The sequence below is a fragment of the Pelodiscus sinensis genome, chromosome 19 (genome assembly GCF_049634645.1).
Source record: "Pelodiscus sinensis isolate JC-2024 chromosome 19, ASM4963464v1, whole genome shotgun sequence".
In the NCBI taxonomy this organism is placed as follows: Eukaryota; Metazoa; Chordata; order Testudines; family Trionychidae; genus Pelodiscus; species Pelodiscus sinensis.
The window spans coordinates 15,571,438-15,590,321 of NC_134729.1; the positions used below are offsets into that span (position 1 = coordinate 15,571,438).

The 18,884-nt window shown below is 54.9% G+C and overlaps 1 protein-coding gene across 6 annotated transcripts; it reads right to left on the minus strand.

Moving 5' to 3' along the window:
* Nucleotides 1–735: 735 nt before the first annotated feature.
* MIER2 (MIER family member 2) lies at nucleotides 736–18,874 on the minus strand. 6 transcript variants are annotated; one of them, XM_075902568.1, is made up of 14 exons: nucleotides 17,900–18,132; nucleotides 17,646–17,796; nucleotides 13,758–13,845; nucleotides 12,811–12,965; nucleotides 11,840–11,960; nucleotides 11,112–11,235; nucleotides 10,178–10,284; nucleotides 9,484–9,553; nucleotides 6,122–6,273; nucleotides 5,573–5,654; nucleotides 5,328–5,422; nucleotides 4,721–4,824; nucleotides 4,118–4,251; nucleotides 736–3,392 (listed from the first exon to the last, which is right to left on the minus strand). In XM_075902568.1, the coding sequence occupies exons 1-14, from the start codon at nucleotides 17,988–17,990 to the stop codon at nucleotides 2,929–2,931; spliced, it is 1,938 nt and encodes a 645-aa protein (XP_075758683.1). In that variant the 5' UTR covers nucleotides 17,991–18,132; the 3' UTR covers nucleotides 736–2,928. The 6 variants fall into 6 exon arrangements, with proteins under 6 accessions (XP_075758683.1, XP_075758681.1, XP_075758687.1 ...); XM_075902566.1 differs by having other exon boundaries at nucleotides 4,700–4,824; nucleotides 17,900–18,130; XM_075902572.1 differs by lacking the exons at nucleotides 17,646–17,796; nucleotides 17,900–18,132 and adding an exon at nucleotides 18,815–18,874 and having other exon boundaries at nucleotides 4,700–4,824; nucleotides 11,840–12,025.
* Nucleotides 18,875–18,884: the final 10 nt, after the last annotated feature.

Below are 18,884 nucleotides of genomic sequence, written 5' to 3' on the forward strand. Positions count from 1 at the left end.
CAGCCCTCCCACTCAGGGGTCGGACCCCTGTGAACAAATGGGAGGCTGGAGAGCTTCAGCTGAGACTCCACAGAACTTTTAGCCAAACCCCCAGGCTAGAGCGGCTCTGAGGCCTGCAAGGGGAGGCAGAAACTCAGCAGGGAGGCCCCAATCCAGCCAGCAGAGCTGCTCAGGGAGGCCCGAGGCAGAGGAGACGTTGGGCTGCCTTCTCTTGCTGGATTGAGCTGGCAGGCATCTCTTCTTGGGGCTCGCTGGTCCCGTCCTTGCTGCCTTCTACTAGCCCATCTCAGGGGAGGCAGCATTGCCTAGCAGACAGAGCACTAGACGGGCATTCAGGAGACCGGGTTCTCTCTGTGGGTGATCTTGGGTGACTCTCAGGCCTGCTCTGTGCCTCAGTTTCTCTATATAATGGGGTAAAGACACCTCCTCCTATGTACCGTGCTTTGAGATCTAGGGATTGTAACTTGGATGGCCACCATCTTCATCCCTACGGAAGTGCCACTCGCTCTACTGGAACCGCAGCACAAGCAAATCTACACCAGAAAGAGACCCTAGAGCTGCACCCTGAAAAGCGTTAAAGCCCGGAACAAACAAAGCCGCGCCTCTCCTGCCAGCCACACGCACAACGCCCCTCGTCCGGGAGCCGCGTAGGGGAATCCCGCCACGACACTCTGCCAGCACGTCCCCTTACTGCTCGCGTCCCCAACGCCTCTGGAAGCAAGACGAGGCCCCCGGTCGCTTTCAAATCCGATTGGTTTAATTAAATAAATAACGGCGAGGGGTTTTCAAGGCAGCATCACTTCACAGTGCGGGGCTCTGGGGCGGAGGGAGGGGCAAGAGTCCGGCATCAGGAGCGGGTCAAAGTAAATGCGCTTTGCGAGACAAACCGGACCAAAGCCAGGCTGCCCGCCCCGGGGAGGCCGTGCGGAAAACGTGCCGCGTCGCACCCCGCTCGTCTGTAAACAACATTGAAGACTATAAATAAGAGACATTCCCCCGCGTCAGGACTCAGAAATGAAACAAACGAAAGGAAAGTTTCCTCCGATGCACTTGGCTGCTGGTGGGGCGCTGGGAGCTCCCCCGTCCCAGGATAAGCCTCTTCCCTTTCCCACCGTCTCCCTTCCGAGAGACCCCCAGAGGGAGCCAGACCCCGAGGAGCTCGGCCAGGGGCAAGCAGCAGAGGTTCGCGGGCGGGGAGACTCCCGAGCTAGCGCCTCTGCCTCTCGCTGCCCCCAGGCGGGGTCTGCTAGTGTCACCAGGCGTGTGGAGGAGCCACTCCCCCGTGCAAAGCGGGTGTGAAATGCTTGTGACAGCAGCACTCTCCACCCCTCACGCTCACAGAGCACAGCCTGCTTGGCCCATAGAGGACCCAGGCTGCGACCAGGGGCGGGGCTGGCTGGACAGAGACGGGGTGAAGGCTGTGGCTTTGTCCACTGGACATGTCGCCACAAGCTGCCACCCCTCCGACCCCACAAACCCCACCCCAGCCACCTAGACCCAGCACCACCCCCTCAGCCTCCTGCCAGAGCTCCCTCTTGCACCCTGAACCCCCCATTTTTGGTGCGAGCCTGCCCCCCGGTGCTGTATGTGGCTTGTGACTGATTTTTTCTGGGGGTCAGTGGTCTGAAAGGAGACTCTTCCCCCGTGTGTTCTGGGAGCGGAGGCGTGTCCGGCTCTCTCCACTGCTGCGTGCACCAGTGCAAGCTGGGCAGGCTGCGTGCGCACGCTGCACGTGGCCGTGAACGCAGACGCACCAGGGGCATGTGGCACTCCTGTGGGAGCAGGAAGGAGAATTCGGCCCCAGTCTGAGGTATCGGGCAATGCTCAGGCAGCCTGGGCGCATTTGGCACTTTACGCAGCGGCTAACGACCCTGCAGCACAAGGCTAAGCACTCCCACAAACACGGTCTCTTTATGCTTTTGAGTATCGGGGCTGATGCTCCGTGGGGCTGAGGCATCACCTTGCCACGTGCTGGTGCTGGACACCTTCCGTCTGGAGCTGGGCCGGCGCCCCGGGCACATACACCATGCGCTTGGAGGCAGCCCGCTAGCCTCTCCTCCATTCCTGTCAAGCCCCAATGCCAGCCCCAAGATCCAGTCACTGCCCCGTTCCCCAGCCGGCAGCATCTGGAACCAGCGAGGCAGCTCGTGCGGACGTAACCCCTCTGCAAGCGAGCAAGGATTTTCACAGAGCACGTCCTCCCCTGCCAGAACCTGTTCTCCGTGGAGCAGCACACCCTGGGCCTGGCACGGGGCAACACACAGACAAGCTGCCCACCCTAAATGGGACGGTCCCAGAGCTGAGGGGCAGCCAGATGGACCTGGCAGGGGAGAGGACAAAGGCAGCCCCTGGATTAACAAATCAGCAGGCTTCTCCCGCTGTTGGAGAGGAAAAGGAGAGTTACTTCTATTGCAGCACCAAATCCGAGGGGGAACGGAAGAGCCTCTCCACTCCCCCTTCGGCACAAACGCGCCCTGCTCTGCATCCAGACGGCCCCTCCAGCCTGGCCTGACTGGGCTCGGGTCAGTACCTCCCGTTCCATCCTCCGGCCCAGCCCCCAAAGTGCCCGCGACACCTCCTCCTCCTCCATAGCACCCCACTCTGCCGCCGGCCTGCCCTAGAGAACGTGCCTGCTGCTGGGGTCACGGACACTTCCACCGTCCTCAGGGCAGTGCCTGCCTGCGCGACACCGGGGGTGGGGCTCACGGACTCGGCCCCCGACTGACAACCCTGCGCAGGGGCGGCAGCACTGAGCAGAAAGGTGTTTGGTTTCACTGGAGCCGTGGAAGGACAGACGCCAAAACATCAAGTAGGACGGAAAGACAGATTCCAACCGACAGCTCCAAGGGCCCCGTGCAACACGGAAGGCCGGGGAATTCGCTCCGTCGGTCAAAGCCGTAACTCGGTCTGCGACCAGACTGGAGATCCTCACTGCGACAAAGGCTCCGACCGAGCCACGGGCCCCGGGCAGCCCTGGTGAGCAGCCAGGAAACTATTCACATCTCCAATGCCCATGATGCCAAAATCTGTGACTGCCAAGGCCACCTGAGCGGGCGACACCAGTGCCTCGGGGTCCCTGTCCAAAGCCACCCGGCCGGAAATTAAAGGCAGCCCCTCGTTAATGTCTCCGGGGAGAGTGAAGTCCATCGTTATCGTTTCGCCGGAGCTCTGCAACGTCTCCTGCTTGTCTGCCAGTCCCGGGCCTGCCGGGGGCAGCTGGAAACGCCCCGGGTCCGTGGGGTTCCCGGGATGCCGCGTGCAAGGGGCCGAGGAAGCGTCCTCCGCTGGGTCGAAGGAACAGTTTGTCTCCGAGGGGGTGCTGCAATCGTAGCCCTGGCCCGACTCGCTCATGCTGCCCAGGCTGCAGGCTGCGCTCTCCACGCTCCGCGGATCTGCATGCCCGAGGGGAGGGGAGGGTGAGTCCGCTGCACACACATACAGGCTCCTAGTCACAGCTGCGGAGCAGAGCCCTGAGTGAACCCACACGGGGCCACGACCCGGCACAGCGGATCGCTCTTATGGCGGCTGCTTGCCAGAGGCTGGGAACGGGCCACAGGGGAGGGCTCGCTGGAGGATTCCCTGCTCTGTTCACTCCCTCTGGGGCACCTGGCGCTGGCCACCGTTGGAAGCCAGGCCGCTGGGCTGGACGGGTCATTGGCCTGGCCGTTCTTAGTGGAGCGGGGACGCAGGAAGATCGCTCGGGGCGGGGGGAGGGAGGAAATCAGGGCGTCTATGGAAATGAAGATGATCCTGTTCCGTGACTCTCCAAGATGCACCAGACGCTAGGGCCCCCCCACACCAGGCGGTTTTCTCCCCAGGTCTGTTAGGCGATGGGAAAAGAGGCAGATCATCCCCCCCCCCCTTCACGCTCAGCTCCCCAGAGGGGATCTGCAAGCTCGTGCCCTGACGGCGGGACGGGCGGATTCAGCAAAGGCCAGCACCGAGCCCTTTCCTGCTGGGGGGTGCCCGCCCCGGGGCTTTCCCAGGACCCGGCTGAACCCAGCGGCACGTAAGGAGCTGCAGTAGCAGGCGCACCACAGGGGGTCGCGAGAGAAGGACAAACGGCAGCGCTGCACCCCAGCGCCGTGCAGGCCGATGCCTCAACCCAAGGAGTTACCTGCACACTCAATTGCCAGGTGGTCTTGGCTGAAGTGAGACTCCAGGCAGCTGGCGGAGGGAATGGGTGGGGAGCTCCGGGAGCGGCTGGCATTTTCCACCTCCCCGCCATCCAAGTCATTATCGACGTAATCCCTGCAGGGGGAGAGACGACACTGACTGGCCGCTCGGTGGGGCTAAGCAACACCCCACATGCCCTGGACAACGGCCCTCTCAGCCCCACGCACAGGGAGCGGCGTGGCAGAAAACATCCTTCCCTTCAAGGTGTGCAGGCCCCTTCTGTTCCCACATGGGCCCACCCCCTGCAACCACTGACGCTCGTGTGAAATCAGCTCCATCCCCAGACACCTGCGGCTTCGTTTCCCTCGAGCAGGGACACTGGGCTACATTCCGTCTGCCACGGGTGTGGCTGCTGGCCCGCTGCCTCCCGGCCCCTCCCGGCCAGGAGACCTTCCAACGCATGAGGGTTATGGCAGGCAGCACAATTTTAAGATCAAGGTCCCCGAAGCAGGGAGCAGGTCGAGGCAGGAGCCTCGCGGGTACGGAACGTTTACTAATCTTAGTCTGAGAATATTCCACGCACGTGGCTCCAGGGTGGACGTACTTCTTCCTTCCGAAGCGCGTCTGCTGTGTGAAGTAGTCGTAGCGCTCCGACTTCTTCCACATGTAGTAGTACTCCACGCACTCCCCCACCGACCGGGTGCGGACCTGCGGGGGACAATGAGTCAGAGCCCCGAGGGCCTGGGAAGGTCAGTACCATCACCTCACTGTGTGGATGGGGAAGACAAGGTGATTCAAGTGACTTCATCCAATCACATGGGGAGTCGGGGCAGGGCCAGGAATCTCCCGGCTCTGAGGCTCATGCGGTATTCACGGGAGCTGCCCATACTCTGCTATCACTGACCCCGGAAACTCTGCGAGGGGGAAGAGCATTTGCAAAGCTCTTTGGAGGGCCTCAGCCAGCTAGCGCTGACTGTGAATGGATGAGGCCTCTGCTGGAAGTTAGCATGATCTACCCCGCTGTGCGGATGGGAGAAATCAAGCAGCGAACAGTGCAGACAACAAGCACGGGGCTTGTGACCACACAGCTAATAAACTGGGATCAGAATGCAGCACCCTAATTCCCCCAGCTGGAGTGAAGTTTGAGGTTTGCTCCTGGTGCTAGCATGCGCTCCTGCAGCCCTCGGTCAGAAAGGCCCATGGCCCTTTACCTTGTTAGCTTGGATCAGATGGAAGTTTTTCCCGTGGACTCTAAAGCCGTGTTCGAAATTTCGGCATTCTTCCTCGCTCCAGGCACAAAGCTCATCTGCAGCACAAGGAAACAGGGTTTGGGGAGCGCCACACCAGCCTGGGCCTCCTGGGACAGACATTCAGGGGCTGCTGGGGTAGCAGAACGAACCGGGACATTTGGGATACAGCAGGCAAGCGAATCTAACCATGGGGGGGGGTGTCTCACCTCGGATGACCTTCACGTTGAAGCGTAACCGCCGCAGCGCCTCTTCTGCATTGAAGTTACATTTAACCAATTCATACAGCGCCTACGCAAGCAAGAGAGAACTGATCACACGCACTGGCCCCGCGAACCGCCACCCAATGCAGCTGCCCCTGCCCAGACAGCCACCTCCTCTTCCGGAGCCACTGGCCAACACCACCCGCTTCACAGTCAGCGGGGACAGTCCCTGCGGAGAAGCCTAGGGACCGCGGGCGTGCACGTGTCCGCAGACAGCTCATTACCCCGCCAGCCTGAACTGGCCAGCTCGGCAACCTGGTGGCACACAACACGCAGCTCCTCAACTCAGCAGGATGCAGCAAGAAAGGCTCCCTCTGTCTGAGTCACGGAGCATCCAGAGGGAGAAGTAGCAGCTAGACAGGTCTCCCTCACCCAGAATTGATCGCTTGCTCCCCTCAGAGGGAAGGGAGCGGATCTCTCAACGTCCCTGCCCCCAGGGCCAGTGCTACTTGACTTCTGTCCACACACCGAGACAACAGAGACTCTCGTGCTCACCTGCTCATTGTCCTTCACCATTTCTCCTTCTGGCAGACTGGCACTGGAGACCTCGTCCCATCTCCGCTTAACTGCTCGGTACAGGAACTCTTCCACCTCCCTCTCGGGAAGGATGTTTGGGTCCCACAGCAGCTGGTCTTCATTCTCGTAGGCTAATGGAAACAGCAGGGCATGTCAGAAACGAGTGGAGCAAAGAGCACACTCGCTTTCCGGAAGGCGGGCTGGGGACGGATTGGAGAGGAAGCTGCTGAGCACCAGCCTGGCAAGAATGGTCAGAGGGAATGCTCCGAGGGTCCCCAGGGTTGGACCCCAGATGTTTTCCCTCCTAACCTGGGGGTGATGCCCGATTTGCCCAAAGTCTGATTTGTCCAAGGCCGTTGGCTTTCAGAGCTTGTGATGGGCTCTGTTTGCTCAGGCTTCTCAATGATCAAGACGTCTCGAGGTCTGTTAGAGGACACGTCAATCGAGGCATGTGGCTTTATAAAGCCAGATTCTGCTCTGCCCCTTCCGGCTCCGGACATGGGGAAGGGGGGGGAGGGGGTTAAGCAACCACTGCTCTGGCCTGGGCAGCCCTCTAGCTGCATGCACAGAACTGAGCAGCCTTCATAGAATCCTAGGACTGGAAGGGACCTCAAGAGGCCATCGAGTCCAGCCCCCCGCCCTCAAGGCAGGATCAAGCTCCGTCTACACCATCCCTGACAGATGTCTATCTAACCTGTTCTTAAATATCTCCAGAGAGGGAGATTCCACCACCTCCCTTGGCAATTTATTCCAATATTTGACCACCCTGACAGTTAGGAATTTTTTCCTAATGTCCAATCTAAACCTCCCCTGCTGCACTTTAAGCCCATTACTCCTTGTCCTGTCCTCAGAAACCAAGAGGAACAAATTTTCTCCTTCCTCCTTGTGACACCCTTTTAGATATTTGAAAACCGCTATCATGTCCCCCCTTAATCTTCTTTTTTCCAAACTAAACAAGCCCAGTTCATGAAGCCTGGCTTCATAGGTCATGTTCTCTAGACCTTTAATCATTCTTGTCGCTCTTCTCTGGACCCTTTCCAATTTCTCCACATCTTTCTTGAAATGTGGCGCCCAGAACTGGACACAGTACTCCAGCTGAGGCCTAACTAGTGCAGAGTAGAGCGGCAGAATGACTTCACGAGTTTTGCTTACAACACACCTGTTGATACAACCTAGAATCATATTTGCTTTTTTTGCAACAGCATCACACTGTTGACTCATATTCAACTTGTGGTCCACTATGACCCCTAGATCCCTTTCCGCCATGCTCCTTCCTAGACAGTCGCTTCCCATCTTGTATGTATGGAACTGATTGTTCCTTCCTAAGTGGAGCACTTTGCATTTCTCTTTATTAAACCTCATCCTGTTTACCTCTGACCATTTCTCTAACTTGCTAAGGCCTTAGGGGTGCTCTCCATTGTATTGGCTTGTAATGACCTCCTGTGGGCCGTCCTGCCAGCACAGATTAGCAGAAGGGCCCCATGCTGTGATCCCAGTGCCTTCCCAGTCTCACACATTAGCGCACAGCTGTGTGTTGTGCCCTCCTACGTCAGCAGCAAGGCAGGAAACCGATCTAAACAAAGCAACCAGACGACACACACTTGAGGTGCCCTCAAATTAGAGGCAGAGAAACGTTTCTATTCAGAGATAAGGCTCTATCACCACTGGCATCCAACGTACTTTGTAGTGAGTTGGTTATTTTTCTGATTCTCCTTGGCCCTTTACTTGGCCCGTTCTTTTCTACCAGATCACGGTCAATGCAGAGGTGGGGTAGACTGCTGTCCCCTTCTGATCTGGTCACATTCTACATCCACCTCGCACTGGTGTCCCACAATGGAGAACATGCCCCTCAGTTCCCATTCACGTCATACAAGCTGAGGGCATCCAGTGCTCCTAAATATGAGCTTAACACTTGTAGGCGGTGTACCCTTGAAACTGACTTGCCCAGAGTCTGCCCGGCATAGAGAAGGAGAGAGGAAATGAGTCATTTCTACTAAGCAGACATCCGGCTAGCAGACTGCATCTCAGCTCCACCTAACGGATGCAGGGTCTCAAGCTAATGAATTATGCTCGGTGGCAGGATTTTTCAGGAAAGCTTTGAGGCTAATAAGACAAGTTTGGCAGACACGACGGTTCAAATAGAAGATCAACACGAGGGCAGGAACAAGGCCATCTCTGTATGGCTTCCAAACCCAAAATAAGCTCCTGTGGGTAATTATTTGAGAGACACAAGAAAAAGGGGAGAAAAAAGAGCAAATTCTCAGATTAAGAACTTTGTTCACTTGGAATTGAGCACGAGAACGATCTAACACAGCTGTTCGGGAACAAACAGCAAGAGACCACTACAGCTTTCTAAACACAAAATCCACTTCAACAAGAAAGCCTTCAAGGTCAAACTTTTAATGAAAACGACCAAAAATAAAATAATCAGAAAAAAAAATCTTAACTCCGCTGCACTTCACTGCTTTGCGAAATGCCAGGTGTCTAGAGGCACTGTGCTCCTCCAAGAGCGCAGGTGTCTATAAGAACCAACAGCTGGAAGTTGAAAAGCGATAGAAGCAAGGGGTGAATTTTTAGCCATCAGGGTAATTAACCATGAGGCGACTTAGCAAAGGTTGTGCTGGAGTCTCCGTCCCCGGCAATTTGTAAATCAAAACGGGACGTTTTTCCAACAGCTCCATTCTAGTGCAAGCCCAGCTATTGGACTTGAAACAGAAATAAATTCAGAAAAGTCCTATGGCCTGTGCTGTGCTAGAGATCAGATTGGATCATCACAATGATCCCTCAGGGCCTTCAAGTCTATGAAACCATGTTATCAGAGACTCCAAAAATGAAAGGTGCCTTTAAGCTGCCTTCATTGTAATCTTGCAGCGAGTACACACGGCCACATCCCAGAAAGCATACGGCTGGCTCCTGGGGAGCGAGGAACTGTCCTGTGTAAAGAGAGCACACTGCTGACAACTATTCCACCCGGACCCTAAAAAGCCCCCTTCTGTTTGGAGGAATGAGTACTGCTGGACACATCGCCGTCCTGGCGAGACCACCTCAGCTACAGAGCCAGCACTCTGGGTACGTCTAGACTACATGCCTCTGTCGCTAGAGACATGTAGATTAGGCTACCAGGCATAGGAAAATGAAGCGGCGATTTAAATAATCGCTGCTTCATTTAAATTTACATGGCTGCCGCGCTGAGCCGACAAACAGCTGATCAGCTGTTTGTCGGCTCAGAGCGCTAGTCTGGATGGGCGGGTGTCGACATCAAAGGTATTTGTCGACCACCCAGGTATGCCTCCTGGGATGAGGCACAAATGCTACAGTCAAAGGAAGGAAGGAGGTCTCACCTTTTTCACTGTGCCTGTTTAAGAGGAGGACAGGAACGGCAGCCTGGTACTGAGGTCCAACCATGATCTCCTGAAAAATCATCACAGGGAAGGGTATGAACACAAGGCAACTGTGTTATGTGTTTGCACTGGAATCAAGTCTAAGACCAGGCAACGAATAGGCCCAACCTGCCTTGCTAAGCATCGGTGGCCCACAGCGTCTGTGTTCGCTCAAGGGGGATTCTGCCTATTCAACAGAACAATTATGAAGGGGGTTTCAAGCTCATGGCAGTTTGAGGACCCTCTGGCTTTCAGCCTGGTCTCCATGCTGAATATTTAACCAGGACCCTGCATTGCCTCAGGCTGCAGAGACGAGGCAGCAGAACCTCTTCCATTTTCCGGGCATCCAAAGAGGAGTCTATTCTGCCCTTCCACAGGCTGGGCATGCAGCACCAGACGGTACCTCTCCTAGGCTGCGATATGCCGCTCTGAATTCTGGGGTACAGTGTCCCCCTCACTGTGAGGACAGTCGCGGACACAGGCCGCAGACACGCCTGACTGGCCTGCCATGGCCATGCCCAGAATTTAAGGCCCAGGGGCAGGAGCCTGCCAGTGAGCTCCCAAGGAGGCAGGTCGGAGTTGGGTCTCGGCTTTCTCGAGCTTGAGCACAGAGCATCAGCTCCCCAGGGAGGCGCAGCTGGTCCGGCTCACTTACCTTCTTGCACTCGTTGGCGGGGATGGAATCCTCTTCGGAATCCTCGGCCGAGGAGGAAGCGCACGGAGAAGAGCAGGGCTCTTTGTCATCATCAGCCAGGAAGTTTGCTTTGAAGAGAGAGGTGTCGTTTGGTTAATACTCACCCTCTACATCTCTAGTTTCTCTCTCCTTCCCTCAGCCCCCATCCTGGAGTCATCTGGGGCCTGCTCCATTATTCAGAAGAACTTACCCAGATTCTCTTTTGGTTTTTGCCTATAGAAGAGACTCAGTTCCTAGCCACGTGAGCACTGATCAGTCAGCAGAGCCAAGGCTCCCAACGTGAGCAGGATTGGGGGGGTCTTAGCCCAATCAATCCTTCCACACTGAGACCCTTGCTTGCTTTGGCTCGCTACAAACCCCCAATATGTAAGCCACAGGAACACAGGAGTTCCCATACTAGGCTGGACCACTGGGTCTACTAATCTGAAACTCCCCCTGTAGGCATTAGAAAGATCAGTGATCCAGTCTGCTGCCATACTAGACGAGACCAGTGGCCTTGCTACTCTGAGACAAGATGCTGCAGTGATATTTCTTGGGAAGGTAAGAAACCCCAATATCCCAATCCACGTCACCAGTTGTGCAGTTGCCCCAAAACTCCAGGCTGGGCATGTAACAGAAGTCCTCGCCTCCCTGAGGCTGTTTACTACAGCTGAAGAGAACTGCTTCCTGACCCCACAGCTGATCAGTTCGCACCCCCTGATCATTCAGCTCCTCTGATCATGGCAGCCTAATTCTGGCTGTGCCTTGCAACAGCACCAGGAAGGTTGATGTTATCTCAAAAGTTGCTACCTCAGGAATTTTAGCAACCAGAAATGTAACAATCATTCTAAAAATGCCCTTTCTGCTGGAGCCACCTCCGCGTACAAAAGGCCCGTTAGAAATCAGGGACACATACAGCCAGGCTGGTTTGGGAAAAGGTCCGACGCATCGTGGGACGTGACGGACGGAGTCAGGTCATCCGCTGAAGACTGCGTCTCCTCCTCTTCTTCCCCTGAAAGCAAATCCTTCGCTATTTGTTCCTTTTAACAACAACAAGAAAGTGAAAAATGTTTTTAAATTAAAAAAAAACAGGGAGGGGAGGCCTAGAGCAAACCAACCCTGGCCAAGATCCCTTCTTCCATGCGTTTCCTTGCCCCCCCAAGTCGGTTTCTTAGGGCCCCACTGGGAGGGACAAGAGGAGAGGGGCTCCCTGCAGACGCTGTAGGACGGAGGGGTAGGAGCCCTTTCCACAGCGTGGGGGACTTCAGAGGTGCTGGCAGGGACTGAGCTTTCAGCGACTCCCATGCAGAGTGACAGGCCTGGGGGCCCTGGGAACAGAGGGGTGCGCAGGTTTCCAGGCAGAGTCTGGTAAATCTCCCTTCATTCACACCACAGGGAGGAAAGGCAGAATCTACCTTCCGGATTGGGGTTGTACTTCGTGGCTCCTCCTTTAGTCTCCTCTGAACCCCGTTTCTGGGAGCACCTCTGCAGTTACACACTGGGGCCAGCGGGTTAACCCCTTCCCACCTACTGGGATTCCGGAGTCTGCGAATACACTGAGCGCTCGGTGAGGGCCCCACTAGATGGCCTGTTCTAGGCTGTTCCCTTGCTAGCAGCCAGCCCATAGCCCGAACCGGCCCTTACCTTATCCAGGGTCATGTCTGGCAGGTGGCGAGGGATGTCATTGCTCTCGCTGCCCTGCTCGGAGATCGGATCCGAGGCCTCATAGCCGTACAGGGCAAGCAGCTCCTCGAACGGCATGTCACTGCTCTGAGCGAGAGGAGGACAAAGCTTCATCAGGAATGGAACAAGCCCCGAGTACAACGCCAGCTGCAGCAAAGAGACACGCAGAGGCAGTCAGGCTCCTCTGGGGGCGCTGGCCTGGCCTGGGCCCTGCTCCACCAGGAAGGAAACCAAAATGTGCGAGGACAACTGGCGATTCCCCAAGCTGTGGGCTCACCGGGGACCTGACGCCAGAGCAGCAGATTCCAGGGAGGCTGTTTACACTGGATTTCATGCTGCTGAGTAGGTGCCTGTGTGCAGCCCTGGCGACTAGCTCCCCGTATCTGCCCAGGGAAGAGGGCAGCACAAAGGTCCCGTTTGTTTACTGACCCTGACCTGAAGGGACAGTCTCTGTCAGGGGAGGGTGCTCTCTGAATTCTTGGCCACCCACAGGGGAGCAACAGATCGTCAGTGTTTCCAGAGAAACGGACAGATCTCTGCTGAGACGTGGGTGGCACAAAAGCCCCGACTGAGTTGGGGTTGGTCCTGCTTTGAGACAGGGCCAGACCAGCTGACCTCCTAAGGTCCCTGCCATCCTGGATCTTCTATGGGGCTCTGCACCAGCCAGCCAGCAGCTTGGTGTCACCAGGGATGCGAGCTGTATTTGAACTGGCAGCCTCGCTGCAGAAAGCCCTGCGCTCACTACTGGCTCCTCTGACCCCCCACATCCAAATGGCCAAGCAAGGCCTTATGCTCAGGAGACTGACGTGCAGCGCACAGCTGGCAGATCTCCCCGTATGCTGGCTCAGTGGAGACCTTTGATCTCAACAATTCAGCAAGGTAGACAAGAAATCCAAAAGATAATTCCCCTTCCCCTCCCTTGCTGCCTTTACCTGAGAGGCAGTGAAGCTCTTTTCCAGCTCTTCCAAAGATTTCTCTTTCTCTTGCGTATCTTCTTCTTCCTCCTCCCTCTCTTCTCGCACACCATAGTTCTGCGACAGGATCTCGGCGAGGGTGAACCGGTGGTCAGCTGAGCCCATGGACACAACTGGAGGGATCAGAAAGTCAACCATTAGCCACGTTTGACTCCATACTACAGAAGCAACATTTGGAGAGACCCCTGACTGGTCTACTCTACCACTTAAGTTGATGTAACTTACACCACCCAGGCGTGTGACAAAGACACCTTCTCCCACCCGAGCAATGAAAGTTACATCGGCCTAAGTGCCGTCCACGCTGGTGAGATGAGCAGGAGACGACCTTCCACATGGATAGCTTCTCTCTCTTGCAGGGGTGGAGTAGTTACGCCACCGGGAGAGCACTCTCCCCTTGGCACAGCGTGTCATCCCCACCTGTGCCGCAGCTGTGCCAATGCAGTGCTGTAATACAAGTTCATGTGCCTGCCTAGATGATGTTGTGGGGGAAGGGACTACCGGTCTCTCTGGTTCAGCAACACCCATGGTCCGGCAAGACTGCAGATGCTGCTGGACCAAAGCGCCCCAGCCACAGAGATTGCCAGCTCCTGGGGGCTCAGGCAGTTTGGTGCTGGGAACCCCACCAGCCAGAAGGTGAGTCAGGGACATGGAGCCTCTGTGGCCAGTAGCGTGGAACTGCCAGTGGCCCCGGACAAGGAGCCCCTGCAGCCGAAGAGGAGCAACAGCCTCCTGGCCGGGCCAGTGGCCAGGAAGGGAATCCCAGGAGCACCTCATGCCTGACCTGCCCTGATCCAGCAAACTCCCTCCTTCGGGACTGCTCAGGTCCTGAGGGTGCTAGATCAGGCTGGTCCAACCTGTAGATGGAGGAGGAATGGGGAAAACAAACACATTCAAGTTGTTGGTACCTGCCGCAGTCTGAAGACCTGGCTCGCCAGGACACAGGCTGTGGTTTGGGTATGGAACGACCCTCGGACTCTGCCTGCCGACCGAGGCCTTCGAAAACAAACAAACACGGATGAGAAACATCTTCCTACTAACATACCATGTTCCCAGGCCCCAAAAGCAACACAATGGCTGTGTCTACACTGGCACCCTTTTCCAGAAATGCTTAAAACGGAACAGTTTTTCTGCCATAAGTATTTCCGGAAAAGTGCGTCTACATTGGCAGGAAGCTTTTCTGGAAAAGCACTTTTTCTGGAAAAGCGTCTGTGGCCAATGTAGATGCGCTTTTTTCCGGAAAAGACTACTGTGCTGTCTACACTGGCCCTTTTCCGGAATAGTTTTTCCGGAAAAGGACTTTTGCCCGAACGGGAGCAGCATAGTTTTTCCCGGAAAAGCACTGACAATTTTACAGTAGATTGTCATTGCTTTTCCGGAAAAGCAAGCGGCCAGTGTAGACAGCTTTCAAGTTATTCTGGAAAAGTGGCTGCTTTTCCGGAATAAGTGGCCCAGTGTAGACACAGCCAATTAGTGTAAACACCAAGTAACAAAAACGAGAGAGGCCAAAAGAAGAGTTTCTAATCGGACGTATTCAAGGGACCGCCAAAGCCTCTCCTGCCCCAGATTTATCACCTTCTCATCAGAATCCCAAAGGGCGTGTCTGAGTGCCGCCTCTTCATCACACCACTGAGATCTGCTCTCTCACAGGTTCATTTGAGAATCAAAGTCTTTAGGACTTATACTGCCCTGCGAGGAGGGTTTTAGCCTGCCACAAACGTTATTCTAAAACCCTATCACCCTTTTGTTTGAATGCAGCACTCCCTTAAACTCGGCGCCATCCACCACAGGTAGAATCAGAAATTATACATCCACTAAGGACACCTGACCAAGTGCTTCCATCTTCTCCTGTTTCAAAGCATTCGAAGACTTGGAACAGTCACGACTGGCATTAGCAGCTGAGCAGGCAGTGAGGGAACCAGTGGTTGCACGCAGCAAGGGCAAGATGGATAACGGACAGGGCAGGTGGAGGTGTGTGTGGGCAGCTGTTTTGCAGCACTTTGCATTCGCTCAATGGGAGCTGCAGTCGAGGTACCAATTGAGAACGCCTGTTATTTCTGAGACTGCTGTGTGGTTGTTAGGCCTAGGAAGGGAGCAAGCGAGTAATCAAGTGACACAATCATGCAGACGGAGAACACCACAGTGTAGAACAGAATTGTGATGCCAGCCCTAGCACCCTTAATACCCATTTGGTCCAGCAGGACAAGGCTTCCATAGCTTATTAAGAAAGGATCAGCTGAAATCAAAATGGGAGACCTTCCTCCCCCTACTATAGATGGCACAAAGTACATGTTCTCAATCACACACAAGGCTTTCCAACCAGAAATCAGATGGCCGGCTTAAAACGAATGCCTCTGGGTCTTTGCGAGGCCAGCGGCAGTGCGGGTTATGCTGTAGAGATAATGAGGGTGATGATTTTTACAGCTGATCATCTACCAGGTAACAGATATTTTCATGAGATCCAAGAGTGAAGCCCCATGGAACTACTGCTCCTTCGTCTACGAGGCACAATGCAAAGAGAATGCCTCAAGTGGAACATGCACTGTGTATTGCAATTCATCGGCCCCCAAGTGTCTGATTATAGAGCAACAATGTGGTCTCTCTGGAGACCCTCTCATCTTCTTCCAGACACAGCCCAGTACCTGTGCGTGCTAGAAGGGAGGAGTTTATGAGCTAATAAAGAAGAAAGGAAGAAAAGATTTAGGGCTGCCTCTGTTTTCAGATTGGTCATTTCTATGTTTTCTGAGGTTGGAAAGATGGCTCCATATTTCAAAGAGGGGAGATGTCCCTCTTCCAGGGAGTGAAGGGACGTGACAAAGAACAAGACTATTTTAATAAATATACTTCCCATACATAACCTTGATTTTATGAAGATGATCTACAAGGTGTGGTCTACAATCATTCACCCTGTCGTTTAGGGCACATAATTCCATTTAACCTCCCATTTTCTGACTGTCCATGAGACAATCTACCTACTGACTTTACTACCACATGGAGGAATAGCAACGAAATGTGTTCAAAATGTTTCAAAGATGAAAGTTTCTACTAACAACAAAGGAAAATGGTTTAGTTGTAAAAATGTCAATGACAACATTGGATAAATGAAGATACATTATATCAAAGGCCACTAGGTGAAATAAAAAGTAACAGTTAATAATAAATGAGATACAATCTAATACTTGAGCATCTTCAGGTTAATGAGGATGAAGAAGCACTCAAAGCTGAAGTAACAACAGGACATTACTGGACATGGAAACCAGCTCCGCTGAAAATCACTACAAAGACAACTGTAATAATGAAAGTAAATCAAATCACAATGGTGTACGTGGACTGAGAATGGACCAAAGAGATGGCAGGCAGAGCTGATGGCCAATTTGTAGATCCCAACATAGACATGGATGAAGTTGAGCCATACAGATGACCAATACCATAATTATTTTTGAATGTGAAAGACCATGTAACAGAAGTAGAGCAAAGCAATGGGTGAAAAAGGTCAGGCTCAAAAGTGTAGAAATTGACAAGGAGGGAAAACGTTCTCGGCTGGACTGAGCGTTAATGGCATGCAATGTAAAGTTATTTCTCTAATGTAAGACACAGCTGCCATTGCTTAAATCCTACTGTCAGATACGGAGATGAAAACCCAACAGCATTACACGGGTCAAAAAATTGACAGATAAGGCCCCAAGATATGAACGGCTGCATCTAAGGCGTGATGATGTAGAGGTAGTTCTAATCACCTTCCAAAATTCTGGCTGGGCATCTCAGATTATTCTGAGATCACCTGAGTGGATGCCAAAGTTGGCTCTCCTGTCTGCAAAATTAAACGGCCACCTGGATTAGGCCTTTCTGACTCTCCAAATCATTGCTCCTTTGATCTGAAACGGACCCTCCTCTCACAACATTTACAAACACAACCACTGGCTGATCAATCTTCAAACACTCTAACATCCCTTCCCTGGTTCCAGATTCAGGATTCCAGGAACATCATTAAAGACACAACAACAATGATTTTTAACAAATCCAGGGATTTTTGCATGAAGCGGTGGAATTCACGCACTGTCAAAGCTGTTCAATGCAATGGTGATGTGTGTCTGTCCAGAGCACAAGCTGAAAGAACACCTCAGGCTAGAAGCAGTCTCACTACAAAGGAAGACAAAGAGAAAGAAGAAGGCTTCCCTTCAGATTTTATTGCTTTTTTAACAGTGATGATTTTCCAAGCCAGCTAAGGGCATTTCATGGGCTAGTGAAGCATGTCCCTTAGTGCCGGCCCATGACAGAAATACTCCTTGTTGCTCTTGCCTTGTACACATTCCTTGATGTTTTGAGGAAAGTGTGCTACTGGCTACTTCCAACTGAGCAAAGGCGCATGTCTGAATCTCACTCCCTTTGTAATCTCCACATGTGTAATCTCTTTCTGCAAGTCGTAAAACTGATGACGGAAAAGACATAATAGGCCATCCAGTCCATCTGTCCACGTAACCATTGCAGGGAATCACAGTCACAACTTTATAGCGATGATCCCACACACTGCAAGGCTAGTTTGTGGGATGTTAACTGGTTCCAAAATCCCCTTGGGATGCACATTGTCACAGTGCTCTGGGACAGCAACTCCATGCAACATGCTGAGGGGGTGAACTTGACGATGCCATGGTGAAGTCTCAGAATTACGTTTCAGAACAAATATTGCAAGGCAACAGGGATGCTGCAGCCAAGGGCCATTGACAAGAGGTAGTGAGGACTGCCTCACACTGACAGGGACAACTCTCCACCTCCCGTGGCAAGTTGGTGCAACTGACCTCTTGTGATGGAGAGGATGCCTCTGTGAGTGGTGCTCAAGAAAAGCGGGCAATGCAACAAGTAGGCATCTTGATGGCTTCTCAATGCTGTTTTTCCAAGTCAGCGTCACAATAAGGATCTTGCAATGTGACACCCTGATGCCCCGGGTAACTGGTGTAACACAATGGGGATGTTTCAACGTGACGTCAAGACAGGACAGTCGATGGCATTAGGGTGCGATGCCCCAGCATAAGCTTGGCAATGTGACGCTTACCATCGCTGTGCGATATGGTGTCACCACAGGCATGGAGGTGATGCTGTCTTGCATGCTGTAAGACCCTCTCATTGAGCCATCTGATGGACATGACAAGCCCCACTACCTCCACCCACCCACGCTGCCCTCCACAGCCTCCTGCGCTCCCCCCAGGCTCAGACTGCACCGCCTCCAGCCCCGCTGCCTCACTCCAGCCTCTGCTGCTCTGCAGTCCCTGCGCATCCCGCTTCCTCACAGCCCCGCTGCCCTCCAGCCCCAGCTACCCCTCCAGCCCCCGCTACCCCCCTCCAAGCCCCCGCTGCCCTCCAGCCCCAGCTACCCCTCCAGCCCCCGCTACCCCCCTCCAAGCCCCCGCTGCCCTCCAGCCCCAGCTACCCCTCCAGCCCCCGCTACCCCCCTCCAAGCCCCCGCTGCCCTCCAGCCCCAGCTACCCCTCCAGCCCCCGCTACCCCCCTCCAAGCCCCCGCTGCCCTCCAGCCCCAGCTACCCCTCCAGCCCCCGCTCCCCCCTCCAAGCCCCCGCTCCCCCCTCCAAGCCCCCGCTGCCCCCCTCCAGCCCCAGCTACCCCTCCAGCCCCGCTACCCCCCTCCAAGCCCCCGCTGCCCCCCTCCAGCCCCCGCTACCCCCCCCAGCCCAAGATGCTCCCGCTGGCTCCACCCCAGCCCCATGTGGCCCAGATACCGCCCCAGCCCCTGCCCCCAGGACCCGGGAGCTGCTGCTGACCCCGGGCCCCCCCCATTTACATTCCCCCCCCCCCCCGGGCCCTCCGGTCCGGCCGGGCCTGGGTCACGGAGCCGCCCCGGGCCGGGGTCCCTGTGAGCCCAGCGGGGGGGCGGAGCGGGGGTCCCGAGTGGCCCCGCCCCCGGGGGGCCCGGCGGGGAGGGGGGGCCTGGCCCCCGCCCCCCGCGCACTCACCTCCGCCATGGCCGTGCGGGAGCGGGGACGGGCGGCGCCGGGCGGGGGAAGCCCCGGATGTGGGGCCGCG

Excerpts from the sequence above, each read along its gene's own strand:
- MIER2 (XM_075902566.1), bottom strand. The coding sequence starts at position 17,990 with ATGTCCATCAGATGGCTCAATGAGAGGGTCTTACAGCATGCAAGACAG. Across the intron at positions 11,236-11,839 it reads CAGACATGACCCTGGATAAG|GAACAAATAGCGAAGGATTT; the intron begins GTAAGGGCCGGT and ends TGTTGTTAAAAG. Across the intron at positions 5,655-6,121 it reads TGGTGAAGGACAATGAGCAG|GCGCTGTATGAATTGGTTAA; the intron begins GTGAGCACGAGA and ends TTGCTTGCGTAG.